The sequence below is a fragment of the Daktulosphaira vitifoliae genome, unplaced genomic scaffold (genome assembly GCF_025091365.1).
Source record: "Daktulosphaira vitifoliae isolate Bord-2020 unplaced genomic scaffold, ASM2509136v1 Scaffold_2, whole genome shotgun sequence".
NCBI lineage: Eukaryota > Metazoa > Arthropoda > Insecta > Hemiptera > Phylloxeridae > Daktulosphaira > Daktulosphaira vitifoliae.
In genome coordinates, this window is record NW_026099573.1 from 42525550 (window position 1) to 42540233 (window position 14684).

Consider the following 14684-nt stretch of genomic DNA (forward strand, 5'->3'; position numbering starts at 1 on the left):
AAAAAAAAAAAAAAAAAAATTATTTATTTTTATTATTAACAAAAAATAAAAAATAAGATTTTAATGTAGATTAAGAATGCATAAATTATTTTTAAAAAATTATAACAAAATGTTAATTGCATTAAAAGTTATCAGTTAGATCTGTTCCACCTTGTATATAAAAAATATTTTTTAATTGATTTAATATGTAATTTAATTCATTATTTAATTTTTATTATATTTTATAGTTATAGACACATAAAAAAAATAATGCTTGAAATTTATCAGAATGATATTGATGTAGCTATATTTTGTCTTGATACAATAAATGAATTTTGTATTCCTGGATTCGATCAAGAATTTTATATTGATGATTCTAGCGGGTATTCCAAAAGTTTTATTTTTATTATGTATGCTACATTAAAGCAATTTATTCTTATAAACTTTATACTATACTTGTAGGACTTTATTTACTTTTGGATATTTTTTACTGAATAATAAAGCAATGCCAACCTTCTTTGTTAGAGTTACAAAGTCTGAAGATATTGTTAAATTTTGTAATCCATATCTATTACCTTTTTTAAGATTTATTTGTAGAATAGAACCAGTAACACCTTTAATAAAAATAAAGGTATTTACCTTTATGATTAGATTGGTTAATTTAAATTTCATTACAATTTTATTAATAGTCTATTCTAATTTATCATATTTAGGTGAATAATTCTCATTATTTACAAAATCTCGAAGAAGAATACTTAAATTATATACAAGGTTGTATAACTTTAAAAAATGGAGAATTTCATGCAGATTTAACAATTCCAGATGAATGTAAGTTTTTAAATTCAATTATATATAAATATATATTTTAATTTATTACTAAATATTTATAAAAAAATTAAAAAAGATTTTAATCAAAGATACTTTTATTATTTCTACAATATTAAAATTATGTAAGTATAAGTAGAATTTGCATAAGTATATACAAATAACTATCAAAATAAAATCGGGAAAAACACTATGAAGTGTCCAGAAAATAACGGCAATTTTTAAAATTTGCGAGTTAGGAGAGTCCGTTTATCAAATTTTTTTTTAATAATGTTGGTGTAGATGTCCCTGAAGATTATGATAAAATTTTTAGCAGGTTTATTTTTTACTTTGTCAGTGGTAACCGCTAAGGTTAGACGTAGTTTTGTGAGCTTGGCGATTTTTATTTGTTAAAAAATAGATCAAAGGATTTGTATATTTTGCGTAAGAAATGAAATTAAGTGTAACGAAGTGCGTGAAATGTTAACAAAGGCCTATAGTGAGTCTGCCATGAGTATAACAAGGGTTTATGAGTGGTATATGCGTTTCCAAGATGGTCGTAAAGACGTTGAAGATGATGAACGCACCAGACGACACCCAGCACATGAGCAACCTATGAAAACGTAGAAATAGTGAAACAAATGGTTATGAACGATCGCCGAACACAATCAGAAAAGTCGCTGATAATATTAATATTGGAATATGAATTAACTTATGCCATGATTTTTTTTTTAATGTTTTGGGTATGAAACGACCCGTTACCAGCAAAATTTGTTGAATTTTGAGCAAAAACAGCGGCGAAATGAAGTCAACGAGAATGCAAAATTACTGCAACGTGTTATAACACATAACGTAATATTGGTTTATGGATACAACGTCGAAACTAAGGCTCAATCGTCCTAGTAGAGGCATTCTGGATCACCAAGACCCAAAAAAGTGTGATCGAACGTGAAGATTATGCTCACTGTGTTCTTCGACTTTAATGGCATAGTGTATCATGAATTCTTGCCACAAGGTTAAGCGGTCAATAAGGAATACTACCTACAAGTTCAACGTCATTTGCGTGAACCAATCTGAAAAATACGCCCAAATTTAAGACAAAACAATTCATGGCTTTTGTACCACGATTATGCACCTGCTCATACTTCGTTGTGTTTGTTCATAAATTTATGGCCAAAAACAATACTATAACGATGCCTCAGCGTCCATACTCGCTAGACATGGCTTCGTGTGACTTTTTTCTATTTCCAAAAATAAAGAGAAACTTAAAAGGCCGTCGTTTTACAAGCATAGATGACATTAAAAGTGCATCGCAGAATAAACTGAAGGCTATCCTAAAGATCGAGCTTGAGAAGTGTTTCGAAGTTGGAAGAAGCGTTGGCACTAGTGAATAGTATTTAATAAAAATTTATTGTGAAGGCGACAACATTAATGTAGACGAATAAATAAATATTTTTTCAAAAAACGAAAATTCCCGTTATTTTCTGAACACACCTTGTACAAACATATAATAAAATATAATTTGTAAAATCCAAGATTTCTTATATTTTGTTTGTTAAAAAATAAAAACTTTTTTTGTTTCTATATTTTGCTAATATAATTTATAATCGAAAATTATGAACTATTAATTGTATTCGATTTATTTATAAAAATATGGAATATCATATTACTTTTTTTATTTTTAGCTTCATCAAGTAATTGTCTTATACATGTCTCAAAGAATGACACAATAGAATCAAATTTATGTGAACTGAGTGCTATCATTACTCGATATCCTTGGTATACTTTTATGGAACAATAAATAAATATTATTTGAGTTATTTTTAATTCAAATGTTTTTTAAATGTGCCATTCTCTATATTTTTACTTTAAATAAAAATTAAATTTCAATCATATGTTTGCAGGTTTGATTTAGTTTCATTATTTATTAAATTTTATTTTATTTTTGTGTATATTCACTGTATTTAAATATGGGTTTTAATAAAAATTGGTTATTGTACTTGCTTTTAAAGGGATCATCAAGAGCTCGTGGGTATTATGACTCAAAATCTTTCCCCTGGATCCTTCTGATTTGTATTGTTGTAGTTTATCTTTAATATAAAATTCTTATTACTTATTAATTTTACTCCTACTATACTTTGAAATAATAGTAAGTAAATACATTATCAAATAGAGAAATAAAAACCCAGCACAGTGGGGACGTGGCATAGTTTGGTCCAGTATAGATTTAATCTGACAGTGATTAAAATCACTATCATTAGAAACGCTTGGATCTAAGTTTGTAGATAGTGTTCAATTCTAAGAAATTGGTGGATAATTACAAAAGCAAAATGAACTCCTATTTTCTTATTTATAACATGATTAGTAATTCTTAGATTCAAAAATATAATATATAATTATATAATAATCAATTTTTTAATTATATATTTTATCATTTTTATAATTAATTGTTTTCAAATTATTATTTATTTTGATTTTTAATATGTTAAAAGTAATTACTTTTAATCTACTTTTTTTGCACTTTAAAGTAAAAGTTTATAATAAAAAAGAAATTTATTACCATAACTTTTAGCTCAACTTGCAAATGTTAAATTTATATGATTAAATAGAAAAAATGGTATTGTTAAGATTAATATGCACTCAGGAAATTTTATAATTATTATTTACAGTAAATTTATTAGTAAAACTCGATTTTTTTGCATTTTTATTGTAATAGATCACTTAAATAGAAATCATAGTAATCATTTCTAATTAACTTTTGGTGTTTAAAAAGATTCTACAATTGAAATATGCAGAACTAAATTAATTTTAATGATTTACTTTAACTAAAAAGAACCAATATAAAACAAGTTGTTAAAAAGATTTACTCAATTGAGCGTATTATAAAATTTGATTATAATTGTATAAATCCATCGTTAAATTCAGGTGAAACTAAAAATAATTTTTTTTTTTAGATTTGTGATTTATATAGTAACATGTTACCAAAAAACTCATAGTAATCATTTCTAATTGACTTTTGGTGTTTAAAAAGATTCTACTATAGAAATATTCAGAACTTAATTAATTTTTTAATGATTGACTTTAACTAAAAAGAACCAATATAAAAAAAGTTGTTAAAAAGATTTAATCAATTGAGAATATTATAAAATTTGATTATAATTGTATAAATCCATCGTTAAATTCAGGTGAAACTAAAAATAATTTTTTTTTTTAATTATGATTTATACTGGTAGTACACACAAATAGAGTCAAAAAATTAATAAATTACAAAGTAAAATAATTTACTTTTGTAGTTGAATATTCTTATCATATCAAATCTGATTCGACAACAAATACTTTAAAAATATTAGAAATTAATGATTTTAATTGTTTGTATGGATAAAGCTGGTTAAGCTTTTTGAGGGTAATATCTTCAACTAAATACGAATAGTAATCATTTGATGTATCGTCGAAAAAAGTAGGTTAAGTGATGTTTGGAAAAATTAATAGCGGCCTCAAAAAAAAACAGTAAAATAAAATTAACATGAATAAAAAATTTCTTCTCAGGAGGGGAGACTATAGTGATAGGATCCTTGATATTTATTGAAGTTATTGAATCTTAATGAGATAAAAATCAAATGATTTTCTAACTCAAAAAAAAATGCAAAATATTAAATGCCACAGGCGGATGCGAACCTCGTACCCTTAGCGTGAAAGATACAAGTGTTACCGATTCGGCAATTGTTAGTCGCTTTTGTCGCATTATAAAATTAACAATTTAAACTAATTCAAATTTAAAAATTACTTTTTCAACTTTAAAAAAGTAAACAAATTTTAATAAGTTTAATTTCTTATGTCTTATGAACTTTATTCTAAGTCAATTTAATTATATAATATTCATGAAAGTCAGTGTATTACCCTTATAAGATATTTTAAAATAAAATACAAAAATAGCATATTTTTTAATACGGTCGCTATTTACGTATAGAAGTTTGGTCGTCGAGACAAATTTTTTTTTTTCATTTTATAGTATATAACATAACCTTTGATTTGATATATGTTTAAAGGACGCAGTATTTCCGGAACATTTTCAAAAATTAAGTTGGAAAAGTTAATTTTTGTAAAAAAGTTGCTATTTTAAATCCCCCCCAATGAGCGGTTAAGTGTTAGATTTTCAAAAAAATGATATCAAATGAAAGGAAAATATCTAAGGTTTTAGTATAAAAAAAAATTATGTTGATTTGTTCATTTTTGAAAAAGTTATGGAAGTTTTAAGAAAAAAAAGTGAAAAAATTTCGAAAATTAGCGATTTTTAAATTTGTAATTTTTTTGGATATTTCCCCCATTTGCGGGAACGAGGGAATTTTTTTCAATTTTTAAGGGTAATGTCTTCAACTAGATACGATTTGTGATCTTTTGACGTATTTTTGAAAGAAATCGGTCCAGTGAGAGCTGAGAAAAAGTGGCAACAGACATAAAAAAAAAAAAAACATCATGGTAAAATTAATACCTTCTCAGCTTCGCATCGAAGCTAAAATGTAATTAATGTAAATTAACTTAAAAAAATTTAAAATTCAAGAGGTGGTTCTGTAATTCTAGAACGCAAATAATACAGATTATCATCGTCTTTGAATGTATTGAAAATAAATATTAAAATTCATAAGCGCATTCTGAAGGGTCTTAGTTCCGCTAATTTTGCCGTAATCCCCTCAATAATATGAAGATTACATGTAAATTTATAAAGAAATAGTTTTAAAGAGGGGAAAATTTAAGTTAGATCCCCAACGTTTTGTTGTCAATGGCGCCTATGTAAAAACTATATATGAAAATTCTGTATATAATATATATAATTGTATAACAATTAACAGTCGATTGACTCAAAATTATTTTTTTAAGAACTAATATAAAAGCATAAATACAGAATGTATTTATGTCTGTTTAAGCAACTAAAAATAAAACCGACGTTATGCATATTCGGTAAAGTAGTTAGACCCCAATTTATTTTGTAGTCATTTAAAATCTGTTTTTAATATCGATTTATTCATAACGTTTTTATCAGTATATTTGTAGTAGTGACGTTTTAGAGCGTCTACATTGTTCCTTTTCAGGATAACAGCGTATCGTTAACTGCTAATTGTTCAGTTGATACTAGATATTGTTATTTTTTGCGGCATTTCTGTTTACTAATAAAAAAATTTAAATGTTTTGTACAACATATTAATTATGATTAAAGTTAACCCGATGGACGGGTTTATATTATTCATTTCATAATTTTCAAGTTCGTTAAAATTGAAATAATGTCGAAATCTAAGGGTATTGTTCAAGACCAACCTGGTCCATCTACAACAAATCGTATGACTGATGATCCCATAGTAAAGAAAATATTAGAAACTAAGGCTTTGGAACTTAGCTTACCTAGAGTTGAAAAATTAATGAAAGTTTCTAAGAAAACTTCTTGCCAGGTATTGTTTATTTTTAGTTATATTGTCAATTTGAGTTACAGGCCAGATGAAGTGTTAGTGCAAGTATGGAAAATGTTAGGGGATCTAAGCATAAGGTAACCTTATTCTTAGATCTTTTTAATAAAGTCTCAGTGGAAGGGAAGATGCCAAAAGGATAGAGGAAAAGTATTGTGGTACCTAAATTTAAAAGCAGAGGAATCATACAAGAAAGTAGAAAATATAGAAGCATAAAGATTATGAGTCATATTATGAAAATTTGGGAAAAGATGTATATATATATATATATATAATAGATAACAGAATAATAAATGTTTGGAACGTCAATGATGGAGCCGTTATTTTGTGTGACACAGTTTATAGAAAAGTATAGGAAGAAAAAGAAAAAAAGCTTTATATGGTATTCATAAATTTAGAGATGGTGTTTGACACAGTGCCGATAGAAGTTTTATAGTCTGCAATAATGTATAAAGGTACTTGTACTAGAGTAAAAAGTATGTATGGAAAAACAAGATTTAAGAGCTCTGAAGTTAAAAGAGTAAGGACAATATAATAATATATGTGATAGGTATGGTGGAAAGTTTTAAATATTTAGGATTATTCGTACAAAAGAACATTAATATAGATGAAGATGTGAGACATAGTATTAAGTGCAGGTAAATCAAGTAGAAAGAAGCGCCTAGTGTTTTGTGTGATAAGAAAATCCCAATATAGCTAAAAGGTAAGTTCTATAAGATCGTAGTGAGACCAACTATGTTGTATGGGTCAGAATATTGGACATTTTACAAGAAAGTACATTAAACAATGAGTGTAGCAATGATGAGAATACTTAAATGGATAAGTGGAGTGACGAGAGAAAATATAATAAAGAATGATATGTAAGAGGAAGCATAAAAGTATCGTCGATCATAGATAAGATAATAAACTTGGGTAGTTTGGTTTATTATGAAGAGAGAGAAACCGGAAAACAGTAAAAACGGTTATGGAAAGAAACATCATAAAGAGGTGGTTGGATATAATTGGGAGTGATATGAGGAATGCTGGTGTTTGTGTGCATGCTTAAATGATATGGGAGATTGTGTTAAGTGAAGGTTTAAGATATAGGTGCCGACTCCAAGTAAATAACATTAAGGTGAAAGGGAAGAAGAAGATTGTCAATTTGAATTATATCTCTAATAATATTTATACTATAATGTTGAATTCCCTTATTATATTATGTATAATGTAACACTTATTGTAGAATTGTTAGTTATTTAATTGATCCATAAAAAATATATTCATCTTTTAATTAAATGAATCAAAAATACAAATAATATTTTTGGTTATATTTCTGCAATTCATTGATAACCCACTAAAGATTTAAAAAGTATAAGTTTAAAAATGTTGAACTTTTAATGGTTAACATAACATTTTAAAATTTCTACATATTTATAATAATAATTATTAATTAATATGTATTCGTACAAAATTTTTTGGTAAATTAAGTTTACTATAACATAGAATTATTATTTGCGTGGTTTAAATTTAAATAATTTTTAGTAATTTTGAAAATTCATTTAAAATTTATTTGATTTACAGAACTTTAAGTTTCCTTATAGTTTCATTTTTTGTTATTTAATAAAGAATGGATTAGAATCTAAAATCATTGATTAGACTTTCATGATTTTTTGGTACACTTTCTAGGATTGGCCATCATCCTCCTGTAATTTTATGCATTATTTTTATTTTATTATAATATTTATTGCAAATGAGCAAATTTTTTTCTTCAAACAAATAAAATTTCATTAGTGTACCATAAAAGTAATTTATTTTAATAATATGATAGACATCCGGATGTACTTGTAATGGATGGCAACAATCAAGACGGTTAAGCAATCCTGTAATGACTTCTCTTTGCAATAAAACTTCATGTAATCATCCACTCTGTAAGTATAATACTACATTATTTATCAAAATTGTATTCTTTTATTTAATGTTCATTGATTTAATATCTAACCTGTTTATTGTAGCTGATCATACAAAACACTTAACAAATATTGATGACAATGAGTTGAATGCTCTACTTGGATTAGTATTCGATCTTGATAATATAGCAATAACTGTTGATAAAGAATCAAAAAAACCTGATAATGAACGAAATTTTGTTCAAGAAGAAGTTTATAATGCAATATATCATGTTAGTGAAACATTAATTTTTTTTTATAATTTTTTAGTGATAAATAATTAATCAATTTTAATCTTTTAGGAGTTGCGAAAACATGTTTATCCTGGAGCAATTATATCAATGGAAAAGTTATTTGGACCTCCTCCATTTGAAACCCCAAATATTGTGAAAGCTTTAATGAATTTCAATATGTATAAATTTGGCCATGAAAGCAATGTAAGTTATAAAAATTGAAAAATTCTTTCAAAAAAAGAAATGCTCAAGATGATACAATTTTATTAATCTATATTTTTATTTAGCAATTAAAAATAGCTCTGAAAATAACTAAATTACTACTAAAACACTTGGACTCATGGAAATGGACTGCTCCTATGGAATTACCCTCATGTAAAACTCTACAACAGCGAAATAGTTATGAGTTTTACTATCACAGGTATTTTTTTATAATACAATTTTAATCATTAGAATGATATTTTGGTTTATAATAATATTAATGTATTATTTAAGTACTTCATGATAAAAAATTTGAATGTACTATGTATTTATTTAAATATATCTTAATAATTTGCAGATACATGGCTTTTTGTTATCTACCAAAATATCTTCACTCAATTGCACCAGGTTGTAAAATGAGTATGATTTTTGGACGAGATGTTTTAAAATTCATATTAAAAGTATTCAGAATGCATTTAATGGATTGGTGCCATACAGAATCTGTTAAGTGGTCTAACCACAGAAAATTCTTTTGCATGAACTACTTACCCAAGTACTTTTTATCATAGCTCATAATAATTTACAACATAATATTATAATGGAATTTATTTTTTAGATATTTGAATCTCCTAGAAGATGAAGTCTATGCAACGCATTCACCTATATGGGATTTACATTTTAAAGATGCTGATTTAAAGAGAATAATTCTTAGTGGTAAAATAACTTTACTTTAACTAGCTAGTGATTATTCTTAATAATTATTAGTATATCAATTATATAAATAATAATAGTATTATCAATGTAATATTTGGTAAAATTCTATACTAAAGAAAATAATTGGTAAAAATAACATTTAAATTTGAGTATCTTTCATCGATTATAAACTAAAAGTAGACAAACTTAAAAGAATTTTAAGATTTGCAAAACAACTATATATTTTTTAAGAAGTGGATACATTTTTTTAGTGGGAGAGTGCTTATCGGTAATTAAGGTAACTATTATCGCATGATTTATAATACATTATATCTGTGTGTAGTTATTAGGGTTTAATGTTGTTCAATGATAGTGTTTAGGATTAAATGGTAAATTAAAGCTTATTGTAATCACCTTCAAAGATGATTGATAAAATATCTATTAAAAACAAAAATTATACTTGCCTAATAATATTTTATGTTTTAAGTAATGGTAAATTAAAAATATTGTAACATATATTTATTAGATTCTCAAGACTTGGGACTTGAAACTAATGATGTCGAATTTGTAAAAGAAAAATGTCCTAATGAGTATGTATAACTTTTCATTAATTATGTTATTATTTTAATATCCAGTAAAAACAACAAATAAGTATTTTGAAATTATTAAATATTCAAATTAATATATCTTCAATTTTGTTTTTATTTTCAAAAAGTTCATCATTATCATCTTCTCCTTAGCCTCTATATTACAAATATTTGGGGTCCACTCTACTCTACAACAATTTGATAGGAATTTTACCTTAACTGTTGTCGTACATTGGTAGTGCCCCAACGTAGACACAAAAATTCGTACACAAATTAACAAATGTTCTTTGACTTCGAGTTCGTCATTTTTAGCTCTTCTCGAGTCCTCCCATTGGGTACACTGGTCAACCCCATCCCTCAAATTAGTCAACTACTAAAGGGGTAGAGTTTAGCAAAATCTGTGTCACTGTTAAAGTTCTTGTATGAAATTAACAGCAAACAACACAACTGAACATGAGCACTAAGATGGCAACTGAATAATCCACTGTGTTATAATATATTTTATGTATAGGTGTTCAGTAAGTAAGGAAACGAGTTTCTATTGTTCTCATTGTTTGTAACAATTGACCTGTTTCCTTACTTACAAAACACTGTATACTGTAAATAATATACTTTGTTTATTATAATAATCTAAAAAAGGAAAAACTTATATTCCTGTTGTTGCCTGTTTATTTCCTATATATATATATATGTATGTACAAATCATAAACTTAGACTTAGATTAAAATTTTCTATACATCAATTTTATATTTATAGAGAAATACCTGGAAAATCAAATGAAAAAGTCAATATTGAAACATTATTGCCAGAACAAAAAATTGTTGATTTACTGAAAAAAGTTCAAAATGGTCCAGTTACTTATTCAAAGGTAACAATATACTGAGTGAACCAGATCTAACTGACAGCTCTTATAGCTTTTGATCCAATAATCATTTTGTTGAAATTATTTTTTAAAGTAATTATTACATTAGAATACGTTTAAAGCATTTTTAAAATTATTTAACACTAATGAAACAAAAAAAAAAATTTTATTTTAATATATTTTTTTTTTTTTTAATTTAAAAATAGCCATTTATGCGCTTTATATTTAAATAGTTTAGATAATATTTATTAATTTTGATTAAATTCTTAATATTTGTATAGATTGTTATATTTTTAGTAAATTTTGTATGCAATTATTTTAATTTTTATAAATATTTAACATTTAATAAAAATATTTGTAAACATCATCATCATAATTAAATTAAAAATTAAATTTTATAATTATTCAAATTTAATGAATTTGCAAACAAACATTTTGTTTTAATATATATGATAATACGTTTTTAATATCTTAGTTAATTTTTTTTTTTTTTTACGCGCTTTTATTAGCCCATTAAGGGCCACAGCGGCCTCCCCAAAGGAGGAGGTTTCTTAACCATTTATACTCCGGGACGGGTGGTTAGTCCGTCGCCGGAGGTGGGATGGCGACTCCAAATTACCGAACTGATCTCTCGTTCGGTAAATGAAGCCGCCCGTGACCGAGTTTTGAACCTGAGACACTACGCGTCAAGCGCTGCCGCGTTACCGACTCGGCCACACCGTCCCACTTAGTTAATACTTAAGAGATTCCTGAATATGATATGTTGTATTTATTATTATTATAACAAAAGACTTTAACTACCGAGGTCATTAGCCATAAGTATTACAAATTAAAATAGTATTTAAAACTTAATAATGTTAACTTATTTATTTATTGTAAATCAGGAGTTTGGATTTGAAACTGGACCTAGAGGACATCAAGCTCGGACAGAGGAAGCACAAGGGATCATTCGTTTTGTAGTAATTGGTAATTCATTAGACTCAAAAGTTGAAAAAAGTACCATGATGTGGTTAATACAACTTCGAAATTTATTTCGTACTCAATTACCGAGAATGCCAGTTAGATATATTACCCGATTAGTATTTGATACGTAAATACTTTCTTACTTTAAAATTTGGGTTAAAGTAATCTTCATTATTGTTATTACTGAATTAGGAAACATAAAACTCTAGCCTTGTTGAAAGATGACGTTCCTATTGGTGGTATTTGCTTTTGTCCGTTTGTATCACAAGGATTTACAGAAATAGTATTTTGTGCAGTTAAAGTAGACCAACAAGAAAATGGATATGGAACACAATTAATGAATCATCTTAAGGATTATCATATTGAACATAAAATTTATCATTTTTTAACTTATGCAGATAAACTTGCAATTGGTAATTTTTTACCTAGTATATATAAGCAAGTAGTGTTGTAAATAAATTTTTATCATTTTTGTTTCTAGAATATTTTAAAAAACAAGGTTTTAGTCAGGATGTTAAACTCTCAAAGAAAGTGCACCAAGATTATATAAAACATTATCAAGGAGCTATCCTCATGCATTGTGAACTAAATCCAAAAATAATTTATACTCAATTAACTTCAGTAATACGTCTACAGAAAGAGGTAAATGTTTTTAATATTCATGTCTTCATTATTTTCTAATATGTTTTTGTCTCTTTAAGATTGTTAAGAGTTTGGTAGAAGAAAAACGAATGGGGGTTGAAAAACAATATCCTGGCCTCACTTGTTTTTTAGATGGTGTACGTATGGTTACAATAGAATCAATACCTGGTGTCATGGAAACTGGTTGGATGCCAAGTGCACGATCTACCAGAAACAGTCGAGTTACAGAAGAAACTACTGATGCAGATTTATTGGCTAAACACTTGAAAAAAGTTCTTCATTATGTTAGTTGTTATCATTTTTTTTATTTATTATACTCTTCAGTTATAATTGCTTTGTTAGTGCATACTATGGCATTAACATATGTTAGATGATTTTTAGTTTGACTTTCAAATAGGTAACATTAGCAGCAAAAGTTGATGATAGTACAGAAGGCGATTTAAAACTACTGTATTTAAATAACCCCAGTATCATTCTTTTTTATTTTAATTCCTAATTAAAAGTAGGTGTTCAATCAACCTTCTAGTTTTTCATAAAAAAACAATGAAAAATTATTTTATTAGTAAATTTTATATTTATTTTATCAGATAATTTTTATTTTAATTATATATTTGTTTGTATTTTAGGTAAAATCACAAAAGTCAGCCGAACCATTTATGAATCCAGTTGATAAATCAGTACCAAATTATTATGATATCATAAAATATCCAATGGGTAAGTGTCATATTAACGTTATTATTGAATTTTTTAACTATGTAATACTTTTTAAGTTCATCCCTTATGCCTGGTAAGGATGTCAACTTTGTGTTTTTAAATGGGAACACATATTTTGAATTTAATAAAATGTTTGAGTTTTTAATTTAATAGTAAATGGCATTTGAATTTTTAGTATAACTTTATTTGTTTATTAGATATAAACACTTAAAGTTTCAAATTTTTGAGTTAATATACATGTATAATACACAAGGGATTATAAATACAGGTAGTTAATTGGTTTTTTATCGCATTAGCAAGGAACACAGCATCGTTATTATCAATAGTAGTAAGGCACATTGTTGTGAGTTTATAAATACACTAACTGACAATACAGAAAGTATATTTATTGATAGTCATAACTGATAATAAACAATCCGTGAATGTGACAGCAATGTCATAAAAATCCAATTAGCTATCTGTATTTATAATCCCTTGTGTATTATACATGTATATTAACTCAAAAATTTGAAACTTTAAGTGTTTATATCTAATAAACAAATAAAGTTATACTAAAAATTCAAATGCCATTTACTATTAAATTAAAAACTCAAACATTTTATTAAATTCAAAATATGTGTTCCCATTTAAAAACACAAAGTTGACATCCTTACCAGGCATAAGGGATGAACTTAAAACGTATTACATAGTTAAAAAATTCAAGAATAATGTATAACTAAAGATAACCAAAAAAAAGATGTTTAAATTATATATATTCTGCAAGTAATTGAATGGGTTATGATAAAAAAATCACCCTCTGTATACGTAATTTAATTTTCTGTTTTATATGACTACCGTACATTGATATATTTATTTTATTAAATGAAACAATTTTAATAACTGTTTATCTGCTTATTTGAATTTAGATTTAAGTATGATTGCCAAAAGATTATCCTCGGGCTACTATGTTACACGAAAGTTGTTCATAGCTGATATGAAAAGGATGTTCACTAATTGCCGAACTTATAATCCAGATGGTTCTTATTGGTATCGTAGTGCAAATGAATTAGAGAGAAATTTTCAGACTAAAATGAAGGAGATGGGTCTATGGGACTATTGATCTATATTTATATAAATAATATTTTAGTAATCATATAATACTTGAAGGGAGCACTAATTTCCATATTACCACAAATAAATTATGCAATTTAAGTTTTAGGTAGTATTGTATGTCATTGATTTATTAATTAATTATTATTATTTTGAATTTTCAAATAATACAAGAAATGAGTATATTATGTTAATTACTAATTTAAATGAAAAATATTGTAAAAAAAAACTTAGATAAATTTTTAGTTATTATTGAATTTACTTAAAATTGAGCATTATGACTTAAATACATTTTTATTTTGAATAATTTTTGAATATTGGTTCGATTTATTAATAAATGACTGATGTAGAATTTACAAGCTACTAAGTAATATAAAATAATAATTTTGTCAGGCTTAATTTTGATTATTTTTTAAATCCTCATTTTTTAGCTTTGATGCGAAGCTGAGAAGGTATTGGTTTTACTATGATGTGTGTTTTTTTTTTTGTGTGTCTGTTACCACTTTCTTAGCTCTCGCCAAACCGATTTTATTCAA

The 14684-nt window shown here is 26.0% G+C and overlaps 2 protein-coding genes across 3 annotated transcripts in view; both read left to right on the forward strand.

The window, feature by feature from the left end:
* The window catches only part of LOC126898348 (molybdenum cofactor synthesis protein cinnamon), an 11554-nt gene extending 8876 nt beyond the window's left edge, over positions 1-2678 (forward strand). The window contains exons 17-20 of one of the 2 annotated variants that reach the window (XM_050672293.1): positions 228-362; positions 442-610; positions 693-807; positions 2469-2678. In XM_050672293.1, coding sequence (XP_050528250.1) covers positions 228-362; positions 442-610; positions 693-807; positions 2469-2584 — 535 coding nt within the window. In that variant the 3' untranslated portion in view covers positions 2585-2678. Of the gene's footprint in view, positions 1-227; positions 363-441; positions 611-692; positions 808-2468 lie in introns of those variants that run through there. The other variant, XM_050672294.1, reaches the window with a different exon arrangement.
* Positions 2679-5896: 3218 nt separating this feature from the next.
* On the forward strand, positions 5897-14455 carry LOC126897555 (histone acetyltransferase KAT2A). The gene is made up of 15 exons (XM_050671246.1): positions 5897-6224; positions 8047-8146; positions 8231-8397; positions 8467-8601; positions 8685-8818; positions 8957-9151; positions 9215-9312; positions 9818-9881; positions 10635-10746; positions 11625-11830; positions 11896-12116; positions 12185-12345; positions 12405-12629; positions 12972-13059; positions 13965-14455. The coding sequence occupies exons 1-15, from the start codon at positions 6060-6062 to the stop codon at positions 14156-14158; spliced, it is 2265 nt and encodes a 754-aa protein (XP_050527203.1). The 5' UTR covers positions 5897-6059; the 3' UTR covers positions 14159-14455.
* Positions 14456-14684: the final 229 nt, after the last annotated feature.